The 12345-nt window shown below is 41.8% G+C and overlaps 1 protein-coding gene across 7 annotated transcripts in view; it reads left to right on the top strand.

Moving 5' to 3' along the window:
- The window catches only part of astn1 (astrotactin 1), a 272558-nt gene that overhangs the window by 113786 nt on the left and 146427 nt on the right, over positions 1 to 12345 (top strand). For all 7 annotated transcript variants that reach the window (XM_061693365.1, XM_061693361.1, XM_061693360.1 and 4 more), the window contains exons 13-14: positions 6623 to 6789; positions 7681 to 7875. In XM_061693365.1, the coding sequence (XP_061549349.1) occupies positions 6623 to 6789; positions 7681 to 7875 (362 nt within the window). The remainder of the gene's footprint in view (positions 1 to 6622; positions 6790 to 7680; positions 7876 to 12345) is intronic.

Genomic DNA, 12345 nt, shown 5'->3' with positions numbered 1-12345 from the left:
CTCGTTTACAGGAACTGCCTGAAAGCCATCCCCAGGTGCGACAGCTGTCGCTTTAGTCAGTCAGCCTCTAATTACGAACAGATTGCATGCACAAATTGAATAAAACCGGCAGTACACATTTGCCATTTACTTTTAAGATAAAAATACTGAATATACACAATTAGCAGTTCCAAATGAGATGTGCATAGAAAGAGCCAGGAGAGACATTTGTCTTCGTCATATACAGGAATTAGTCGTTACGTTGCATTTGCCAAATTAATAAAATTAGAAGCTCTATAATCAGTGTTGCTTTGTAATATGAATAGATTTTGATGATTTGAAGTAGCAACAGAGTGAAAATGGCAGGTAAGGCAATGGAAGCTATAAACAACACCTTCCACCCTTCAAGGAAGACTTTTCACAATAACAATATATTCTGTCTGTTGTAGTTTGGTGGAGATAAAAGGGGTCAAGTCCAACCCCCAGGTGGTTACTGAATAAAAGGTGCGTCAACAGTGTTTTTCCATAGAGCAGTAATTCTCAGTGTGCGCGAATACCACTAGTGGTATGATAGCTCCAACTACTGGTATGCAGAAGAATCACTGTATTAAATACAAATCAAATGTACAGCATTTAAAACATGAAATACAACCAAACATTAGAATTAGGTTTGTAGCTATACATACAGCCTGTTTAAATTATTTATTTAATCAGGTAGAGTACTTTTTTTCAGTATGTTTTCACTTTTCATGTACAGTACATCTTAGATACAGTTCAGTTCGTTTTCATCTTTAAAGGTCAGATGACAATGTTGTTATGTGGTCAGTTAAAATTCATATTTGCATTTTTTATATTTTATGTAATACATGCACATAACTTCCAGCAAGTTTTCAACCATAGTTTAGCTACAAAATATTTTTTAGCAAAAAAGTCATAAAAATTATGTTTTTGTGACGCCCTCCCCGAATATACCCGAAGCTCAAGACACCGGGGTGTGGTTACTCTATCCACCACAAGGGCTACCAGAAGTGACGTTGCAATTGACAAACACAGCGCGCTACACGCTGTACGCAATGGCGAGCAACTTGTTGGAATATGAGGAGGAGGAGGATTTCGATGTACAGGAGCACCCAACTGAACTTGGCATCGTCAAACCGTACATGTTTGAGCGATGAGGAGATCGGAACAGTGACGACGACGAGCAGTCAAGTCGCAGCTGTACAACAGAAAAAGAGAGTGGCCACTGGCTCGATGTGATGGTATGTCAAATGGTATGGTATGTCTTTTTATACATTCATGGCTTGAAATAATGGCACCACAGGGGTGCCAATATTTTTGAGCACGACTATATGTATTAAATATTCATGTTTCAGTGACATGGCACAAGCTTTTACATAGTATCCAGTATCCTATATATTGTGTTCCCCTTTCTCGAGTAGCCTTATAACACACTGCACAAAGTCTTTGCTGTGTCTTTTGGCTTTTCAAATAGGCAAAAGTACAGACGACAGTACTGAAAGGTACACCGTGGGTCTTTTTTTTCCTACTCCCTTTTGCATTGTAACCATAATACAGTCATAGGCATATCCAAGGAAATCCTCATCTCTAGTCCGCGGCACCGTGGCGGCTGCGAGATTGAATTCTTTTGCTGGCGGTTGAGGTCTAGATGGCCGTAGGAAAAATAGTTGGTATCGCAGCTGGTTTCAGCCTCTACCTCTGCATCCAATGCTTTCTGCTAAGCCTTTCTCAAAACACGCCGGTTCAAAGTGATCAGCGCAGTTTGGAATGCTTGATGGGAACCCACAGGTGACGACGTTTCTTCCCCTGTCGATTGACTTGCCCTATCCACTGGTCACGTGTTCCTTTTTCACTTGGAAAGCCAAAAAAAAAAAAAACAACTCTTGCCATTGCCTGTACCTTTAATGTTGTGTTTTGCACAAGGTTTGTAGGGAATCACTGCAGTTAATTTCTGTAACTCTCAATGAGACTACTAAATCTGTCAGGTGTTGTGGCAGACTTCTTTTCTTTTATTGGACTTCTGTGCTCATCATAGATTGTCTATAACACACACCATGTTCAGACATAAGGGTGTCCACATGTGCACTTGGCACAAGGAGACCCCCAGGCCGCAGTTTGATGATCGACTTTGTGGTCGTGTTATCGGACTTGCATGTCTTGGACACTCGTGTGAAGAGGTGGATGGAGCCGTCAACCGATCACCACCTGGTGGTGTGTTGGCTCCAATGGTAGGGGAAGATGCCGGTCCGACCTGGCAGACCCAAAGCTATTGTGAGGGTCTGTTGGGAACGTCTGGCAGAGTCCCCTGTCAGAAAAAGTTTCACCTCCCACCTCCAACAGAACTACGCCCACCTTCCCGGGGAGTGGACCATGTTCCGTGCCTCCATTGTTGAGGCGGCCGACTGGAGCTGTGGTCATAAGATTGTCGGTGCCTGTCGTGGCGGAAATCCCCGAACCTTTCGGTGGACACCGGCGGAAAGGGATGCCGTCAAGCTGAAGAAGGAGTCCCATCGCCCTTTTTGGCATGTGGGACTCCGGAGGCAGCAGATCTGTCTGTGGCGAAGAAGGATCTGAGCCGAAAGGCAAAGCTCTCAATTTACTGGTCGATCAACGTTTCTACTCTCACCTATGGTCACAAGCTATGGTTATATTCACTAGCCTGCGAACTAACGAGCTAGTGAGCTAAGGGCTGGGGCTACAGAGCTCACTCGAGCGCAGCGACATCGTTAAAATGTCTGCATTCGGAGTTGTGTGTGCGTGTGTTCTCCACATAACACGCACGGACACGGACGCACACACGGGCAAATTAACTGTTTATAAACCATAACCACAGCGGCACACGCTATCAATGCATCAATACTTAGGCAGTAGTTGACTTCAGCGAACCTATCTTGACAAGTAAAGGTCTCACATCACAGTCCAGCAGCTCGAGCGCAGGCCTTAATTTTATAGATCATCCTTTATTCAACCAAGTAAAAGCTTGTTGAGAGATGAAATCTCTTTTTCAAAAGCCAAGAGGCAGCAGAAATGGTACAGTACATAACACGACATACAATACAATACATACAATAAATAAAAATAAAGACTAAAAAATAACTGATATTAAAATGTATGGCACCTGATTTAAAAACAGTGACAAAGCCCAAATGATTTTGAGTACATACGTGGTGTTTTTTTTTTTTTTTAATCATTCAAATTTGGCAGGCTTTACAAAATGTTTTGGGCCTCTTTAGTTAAGGATGGTTAATGATGACCTATGTGCCAAATTTTTAATATTTAAGTGCAATTTTTCCAAACAGCCTGTGTCTGATTAATTTATTTTTTTAATTAAGTGCTTTTATTTATTTATTTTTCTACAGTACATTACAATGCCAGTGTGCAGTGTTCTTTACAACTCTGTTAATTGTTCTTTAAAAAAGATGTACTTTCATTATTATGCTCTATAATATTATATCAGTGGCAAAAAAACAAAAACAATCCTATCGTTTATCGCGATAGATTTGGGGAAAATATATCATCCGAAAAAATTTGCTTTCGTCACAGGCTGAAACATAATATATTGAGAGAGAGCGAGAGCAACGGGTAACACAAAAGCATGGTACAAATTGTACAATTAAAAATCTGCAATATTGTAGGACCGTGAAGCAACAACCATCACGTCGTGGAGGATTACTGTATCTGTAATCCGAGATGATACATTGCAGGGACTCATTGTTCCAGGTCAGGGACTCATTGTTTCCAAACATGTGCATCCTGGGATTCACATAGCCTCAAGTGTAAAATGATCTATGTATGTAGGTTTACCAGATTTATTACATTACATGCTGCATGTACATACTGTACATCAAATGAGTCATGTAGTTTCAGGAGTATCAATCTCAATCTATGTGCCTCGTCATTGATCTGCCAATCAGACAACTTAGAAACGTGTTGAGTTTATCCAACTCCTCCCGTGGGGATTTGTTGCTGCTTGGCAGTGGCACAGTGCTGATTTCCTTAAGCTCCAAAAGTGCTGTAGGAATTTATCTCCATTAAAAAAGAGGATTAAAAGGCATGGCACTTCAAGGGGTTTCTTGAGTGCAGACTATTGCTCCTAAATTACGCTACAGACCATACACTTCAAACACTGTCCAGCTTTTAAACAATCTGATACAATGGTTATTTTGTTTAACTGAGATTAGTCATTATAATATGCAATAGGTGCCTTGAGATACGGGATAATTTTTTTACCGTGACAACGCTCGTATCTCAAACACATCGCATCATCAAAGTCATCTTTCCCTGTAAAATTAATATAAATGCAGTGAATCCATTCCAGCACCCCCAAAACACCCAAATTCATTTTTCTGAGGAGAAATTTCACTCAACAGTAATGTTGTACTAACATTTGCTGTGCACACACAGTAGCATGGGAAATGTGTGCACAAAACACAGCTGTACTTAATGTATTGTCCTTCCTTGGTCTTCATCTTCTGTGGTGACTCTTGGCAGTCGGCAACCCTTAATGGTGTACATCGCCACCAACTGATTATTGTCCTTCCAATGCAAGGAAACCAATGTGTATTGATGGTGAACTGAAGTTTCGCGGTGGGGGTCTGAATAGCACACTATCTCAAATATGTGCTCATAGCTCAAGACATAAATCAACCAAGCGGTGGCTCGTATCTCTAAAAACTTGTAAGTGAAGGCACTCATATTATGCATTTAGCAGCACGGTGAGCGGGTGGTTAGCGCTACTGCCTGACAGTCAATCACTTCCCTGTCATAGTCTCCCCTGTGCTTCCTCCCACATTCCAAAAACATACATGTTAGGTTAATTGAAGACTCTAAAGTCAACGTAAGTATGAGTGGTTGTTTGTCTATATATGCTCTCCGATTGGCTGGCAACCAGTGAGAGATGTACCCGACTCTCACCTAAAACCCACTGGGATAGGCTCCAGCTCATACACCATTTTGTTTGAAGGTGTTTGTCTTGTGTGGTACTATCGTTTATTGCGATTTGTCTGATGGTGTGCACGGCTGTGGCCAAAAGGAGTTTGGGCATGGCGCAAATGGGGAATACTGCGTTCAGCACCAACAGCGGGCCAAACAATGTTATATATAAAAATAATATCTGAGTATAGAGTAGTCAAAACAAAAACAACACCAAAAAAAGGTCTTAGTTATACCTCTGTGCTTCAAGAAAGTTGTCTCCCTTGCTACTGTTCAGAAGGTAGGATTGCCTTGTTAAAATGTACTCCATCAAGTTTTCTTTGAAGTGATAGCTGACAGGAAACATAATGTGAATTTGACTTCACAGGTTTGTGGGGAAAAAAATGTTAGGGAAATACTGAGCACGATTGCAAAGTAGGAAACCAAGGAGAAGTCAGGTCTTGCAGCACTTCAAATGGTTGCTCAAAACTTGAATACTTGACAAGTCACCGGGGCTGGGCTTTAAAGGTTTTTCTTCATGTATGTATCTCACATCTATTATGTAGTCTGGAAATTACAGTATGAAGATAAATTCATTTGTCTCAAGAAAATGGGATTTTAATGTTTTTGTCTTGTATGTATGAATGTATGTATGGATGGATGGATGTACAGTATCTATCGATCGATCGATCTAGCTAGCTAGCTATCAGTGGCATTGGTCGGAATCCTGGCATCTCCAAAAGTCTTTTCAGAAAGGCATCCATCAAAGAGAGCAAGTCAGTGTCAACACTATAGATTGGTCACTCATTTGTAAAAAAAGAAAATAATTTTAAAAAAACTGCAGAAACACGTGTTTGTGTGTGTGTGTGTGTGTGTGTGTGTGTATTCCTGTTACTGGTGGTATGCTTTGGTGGTGCTTCAGGAGTTTTTCTTGAAATCTCCTGGGATTCAGCATCACATGGTTCCGGGGGTTGGGGGTGCTGCAGAAAGCCCTGCCTGTCTGGGATTGGGAGCAGGCCAGCGCCAGATGAGCGCATCTTTCGAGCAGGGGTGTAGGGATGGCAAGGTCGGTGATGTATGGTGGATCCAAGAAGTGGTGGGATTTATTGGTCAAGAGAAGACGTAAAGACGATCCTACTATTCTTGATATGTCAGACAACTATTTGCACTCTATAAAGAGAAATCCCATTACTCGCTAACATTTCTCACTAAAACCGTGTTCGTCTCTTGAAAACAATTCTGCACTTCCCCAATAATATGATGACAAATCTCACCTTAGCCTTGCTATGAAAAATGTTTTTTTCAATCGAGTATGCGAGGAAAAACTACCTTCTCAATACAAATGAATGAAAAAGAATGAAACTACGACTGTATATTTTTTGTCCTTCAAGAATAATACAGAGATATTTTATGTGAAATGTAAATTTCCATTTTGACTAAGGATCATTATTGCTTGTTTGCAGTTATTTTCACAAGTGCTACTCAAGATTCATTATAGCCGTTAAAGATGTGTGGATTTTATACCAAACAGCTTAGCAGACAGTTCACACAAATGAGAAGTGAAATGACTGGCACAAGCGTTACTGGATTTGTTCATACTGTAGGTCACCTGGGATTAGTGATCATTTGGAATCTTTGTATATTTGTGTCTCATATGCCAGTAAAAACAAAAAGAAAGATCTGACTGAATTGTTTTACAACACTTCTCCTTCAGTGCCCCCCAGGGTTGAGTCCTATGAAGGATGGGAGTGGATGCTATGACCACCACATTGGCATTGATTGCTCTGATGGGTTCAATGGAGGTTGCGAGCAGCTGTGTCTCCAGCAACTGGCTCCTCTGGAAGATGATCCAACTCTTTACAACATCCAGATGTTCTGTGGGTAAGGAAGAAGTTAGTAGTCCAATGCTAACAATAGTATTTTTCACCTTGTCAAACATTTTAGAAAACATTCAACTTAAAAAAAAAAAAAAAAAAATCATATATATATTTATATGATTATTTTAAGCGGAACGGCGAGGGATGGATTCCAATGAAGGTGCAGAACCATTTTAAGGATGAGCAGAAGAAATGGACAGCACCTGAGTTAAATATATGAGTGTCACAGCAAAGGGTCTGAATACTTAGGGCTGTGCGATATTTCAGTTTTTTCTTTTTTAATAAATCTGAAAAAAAAATAATGAAATTGACACATAACTCTGGGGGAATTTAAGACAATGAATTATAAGAGACAGAGAAATAAGTTCAATTGGATCTTGTGCTTTTATTGTCTAATCATGTAATTCCGCTCTTGTTTTTCTGCAGTGTGTGTGATTGTATTTTATTTGTGTCTCGTGTGTTTGCTGTAACCATTTTGGTTTTGTGCTGCCGTTTTGGCCAGGTCACTCTCGAAAAAGAAGTTTAAATCTCATTTAGTTCTTTTTTTTTTTTTTTTTTTAACTTGGTCAAATTATAGATATTGATTTATTGAATGAATTCCTACAGCATGAACAAATAACGATGAAAACTAAGCAAACACAACCATTATCAAACTAAGCTTCATGCATAAACGCAATAGTCCGTATGATATTGGGATAGGTCAGCATTAGTAATGGAGGCTGGTACTGTATGAATAAGTAGTGTATGTAAAACAGCATGTGTGCTTCAACAATTTCTTTGATTTCTTCAGCAACAGATGTCAAAATCCTTTTTTCTTGGACACCTGTATATAACAATTTCTTCTCCTTCTTCTTCTTGTGATGATTATTATTCTTAACGCTACAATCATTTCTAGCTGTATTGAGGACTACAAGCGAGGGCCAGATGGGAGATCTTGCCTGCCATTATCTGATGCCTGCTCGGAAGGGATAGACTGTGGGGAAGCTACAGACATTCCTGCTAACCAGACTGTGTTTGGAGACCTTTTTTATGGCTACAACAATCACACCAAAGAGAGCACCTCTGGACAAATCCTCAAGGCCACATTCAGGTAACCTACTCATTATGGATTTTTCGAATGTCTTCTGTATCCCAGGAAGGAAAATTTGATGGTAATATGTTGGCTGATGATTGAGTTACTCTTTTGTTTCATTATTGAGTAGCTGCACTTCATGGTTGAAAAAAGGGATTGAAAAGAAATAAATAGTAAATATACATACATAATAATAATAATAATAATACTGCAGTGGCGGCACAGTAGACGACTGGTTAGCACATCTGCCTCACAGTTCTGAGGTCCGGGGTTCAAATCCAGCTTTGCATGTGTGGAGTTTGCATGTTCTCCCTGTGCTTGTGTGGGTTTTCTCCGGGTGCTGCATTTTCCTCCCACATTCCAAAAACATTCCACTGTCAGTTAATTGAAAAGTCTAAATTGCTTGAAGGGATGAATGGGAGTGCTAATGGTTGTTCGTTTCTAAGTGCCCTGTGATTGGGTGGAAACCAGTTCAGGGTGAACACCGTCCCTCGCCCAGAATCAGCTGGGATAGGCTCCAGCTTGCCCGCAACCCTAGTGGGGATAAGCGGTACAGAAATTGGATGGATGGATAATAGTTCAGCCCTATGGGGGGCACAAGCCAGTGCAACCTGGAAGAGGGTTGCTTCATGAAGGGCATCTGACTTAAAACATTCCCAAACAAATATGAGCGTTCATCCAAAGAATTCTATACAGGATCGTCGTGACTTGGGTTAACAACTGTCCGCCACTGGCGCCGTTAACCTACAAGGAGCCGGTGGAAATTCAGCTACTGTGGGTTGAAGACAAAGGAGAGGTGGAAAATGGGTTCTTTGGCAGGAAGAGAAGAGGAAAGTACAAGTATGAGGGCAGTAGAACAGCAGTGAGATGTGCTATAGGTGTGACTGCATTAGGGATCAGCCCTGAGTCCCTTCCTGTTTGCAGTGGAGATGGATAGGCTGGCAGATGAGGTTAGACTGGAATCCTCGTGGAACCTGATGTTCAGAGATGACAATCGCGATCTGCAGTGAAAGCAGGGAGCAGGGGGAGGAACAGTTAGAAAGATGGAGGCATGCACTGGAAAGCAGAGGAATGAAGATTAGCCGAAGTAAAACAGAATATATGTGCATGAATGAGAGGGGTGGAGGGGAAAGACTGAGCCGACAGGGAGAAGAGATAGCGAGGGTGGAGTATGGAAAGGAAGTGTTATGTGACGGAAGAATCTCTGCTCGAGAAAAGTATATCTGCTAGGATGAAGGGCAACATTTATAAGACTGGTGAGGCCAGCCATGATGTATGGATTAGAGACAACAGGAAGCAGAGCTGGAGGTGGCGGAAATGAAGAGGTTGAGGTTCTGTCTACCAGTTTGAATAGGACTAGAAATGAACTGGTCAGATGGTCAAGGTTAGATGTTTTGGAGACAAAGTTAGAGAGACAAGAGTTCGATTGTTTGGACACGTCCAGAGCAGAGAGAGTGAGAGATGTGCCCTGCGATTGGCTGGCGACCAGTTCAGGGTGTACCCTGCCTCTCGCCCGAAGATAGCTGGGCTAGGCTCCAGCACGCCCGTGACCCTAGTGATGATAAGCGGTACAGAACATGGATTGATAGATGGCTAATAATAATAGTAATAGGCGGAACGGTGCATGACTGGTTAGCATATCTGCCTCACAGTTTAGAGGACCCGGGTTCAAATCCCAGCCTCACCTGTGTGGAATTTGCATGTTCTCCCCGTGCCTGCGTTTTCTCCGGGCACCCGCTACTCCAGCTACCTATAAGATACAACTACCGGGTCATAATACAATACCGAGCTGCGGTGGCGAATGTGCGCATTGCGTCCGTTGTCAACGCAGCATGAGTCACTATTCATCGCCTCCGGGACAGCAAATAAACTACATTTTGAGAACTATCGTTATCACGGAGACCAGATAAGGCAGGAGACAGACGGCGGGAAAGCCAGTTGATAAGGTATCGTAAAAAAAATAAGTGATTGGGTGGTACAGCACACTTATCACATACTGTAGGTCTGACTGGAACCGCGTTATAGCGGAGATTAGCCAACTATGAAGAGCAAAACATCAGGCAAATTAGTATGTGTTCATAGAGGGAAGCACTGAGTGCCGCTCGACATGACTACCAAAGTGGATTAGCGGCTCGTGCGTTGATGAAGAAGGCAGCCAGCTAGCTGCGAGAACTGATTACAATTGCAAGACACATTGACGATCGACACTTCAAACGTATGTCGCGGTGATGAATATGCTTCAATTCGCCGCCAGGCGGCCTCGTGGAAGACGAGACCCGCTCCCCGCACCTGTTTAGGTGGATGGTGGATTGAAGCATTTTTTTACGAAGAGTGGGGGGGGGGGGGGGTAAATAAAACCACTAACACTGTTCACACACGGCAGAATGAGCGTGATCACTTTAACTTTTATCAGGAAGGGCATTTGATTTTTGATACAGGCAATTTTGATTCCTCAGCCTGGCAAACGTGGGCAATATTCGCTCACCGCATCCTCTTTCAATTAGCCGTTGTCGAACGGGCAGCGCGAACCCTGAGGGGAGAAGGAGAGAGAGAAAGAATGAGGGGTGAAACAGCAAAGATGATAAAGAATCTAAATCTCAAATGCTCTGATCTCATTTGAAAGTGGTTGTAATGGATCGTTAAGAAATACTTCGACGAGGGCCAAATGCTTCCATCAGACTTTTTGAGAAGAATTCTCATGCAAGGACGAATTCATCAGACATGGCAGTGAATGAATCAAATCTGACTATTATTCATTGTACTGAAACTTAACTGGACCAGATGAATATTTAACACTGTTCAATGTTGTGTATGCAGTGCCCGTGTGTGTGTGTGTGTGTGTGTGTGTGTGTGTGTGAGAGAGAGAGAGAGAGCGAGCGAGAGACTGAGAGCGTGAAGGTTGGCCCCAAGGGCCACATGAGTAGCCAGCGGGTCTCTGGAACAATCCGATTTCCTTGGAATATTTTAGAAATGACCATTTAAAAATATAAATACTTGCAGAGATCTACAGAAATCAATTGTTGCAAATTGACATTTGATAGTTGTGAGAAATCATTAACATGATCGGTATCTTCACATAGATGAGTGTCAGAAATGATTAACAATAACATATTTCAAGGTAATTTGAGTAACTGTTTTATTTGAAGTGTTTATCAAACTGTTGGCGCGATGCATTAATCAGTCCTAAAGCTCTCAGTTTAAAAATGGTTGGTGACCCTTGGTATATACTGTCCATGGAAAATAATGCAATCTTAATTTGCTTCTTGCGCACTCAAATTTTGGCCTAAACTTAAAGTTGGGTCATTGTCATGAATTCATCATTTTCTTCAGGCAATTGCCATAACATGGTTCATGTTGGAATATTGACCGAAGTTCAACCATTATTGAGTGAAGACAGAAGATGAGGGGAAAAAAAAAAAAAAAAAAGACAGTTGTACGTCCTGCCTTGTCTCTTCGGTGAAGGTCAGTGGTAACAAATGAATATCAGCATTGTGTCCTTATTAAAATGAGCTGTTAGCCCTTGAGAGAAATTGTTTGAGAAAGGGGACAGATGGAATGATAACAAGAAAACCTTTCTGTGATGTTAGCTGGCATCTCTTCAAAGGCCAATACCCCTGTGTTCTGGAGTTGCACAAAACATCTGTCTCCGTTATTCAGTGATGATCAAAAGGTGATATTTTTTTAATCATGATGACTTTTTAAAAAGGTGGTGGGGTTGTGGCCCTACATATGAATTGAATTTTTCATACATCGCAATGCAAAAGCAGCAACTTCTCACTTTTTACATTATTTTTATAAACTGTACCATGCAATACAACACAAGTCCACATTGTTGTCGATCATAAACAGTCTTTTCAAGTCAAGCCAAGTCAAATTTCACAAATCATTTATTGATATGAGACAAGTGGCTTTTGTAGGGAAAACAGATTTGCTCTGTGGCCCCTGCCAAGTGTTTCTGTTGTCAAGACTTTCAAGAGCAACAAGAAAAAGAGAGAGCAAAATAGAAGCACCAAGTGGTGTGAACAGGTGCCTTTTGGTGTAACAAACACATATTCTAGGGGGAGTTTGGCTCATACACACACAACACACAACTAGAAATACAAGCATGACCTCTGCTTTCAAGGGTGCTAGCACTCATGGCAATTCATCCATCCATTCTCAGTACCACTTATCCTGTTCAGGGTCACGGGGCGCTGGAGCCTATCCCAGCTGACTTTGGGTGAAAAGCAGACCACACCCTGAACTGGTCCGACACATAAAGACACGGACAACCATTCTCCCTCACATTCACACTGTCACTGAGTGGGAACTGACATCGTCAATTGTTGTCAACTTTGGGCCTGTGAAGCCCTTTGTGACGCTCGTGATTAAGAGCTGAACAAATAAATCAAACTCAAAATCAAAGGTTGGAGTGCCCTCTTTGGGTCGAGGAAGCGATGCTGACCAAAGTTGAGAAGTTCAAGTATCTCGGGGTCTTGTTCACGACTA

Source organism: Phycodurus eques, chromosome 13, assembly GCF_024500275.1.
Source record: "Phycodurus eques isolate BA_2022a chromosome 13, UOR_Pequ_1.1, whole genome shotgun sequence".
Taxonomy (NCBI): Eukaryota; Metazoa; Chordata; class Actinopteri; order Syngnathiformes; family Syngnathidae; genus Phycodurus; species Phycodurus eques.
This window is presented reverse-complemented; position numbering and strand designations above follow the sequence as displayed.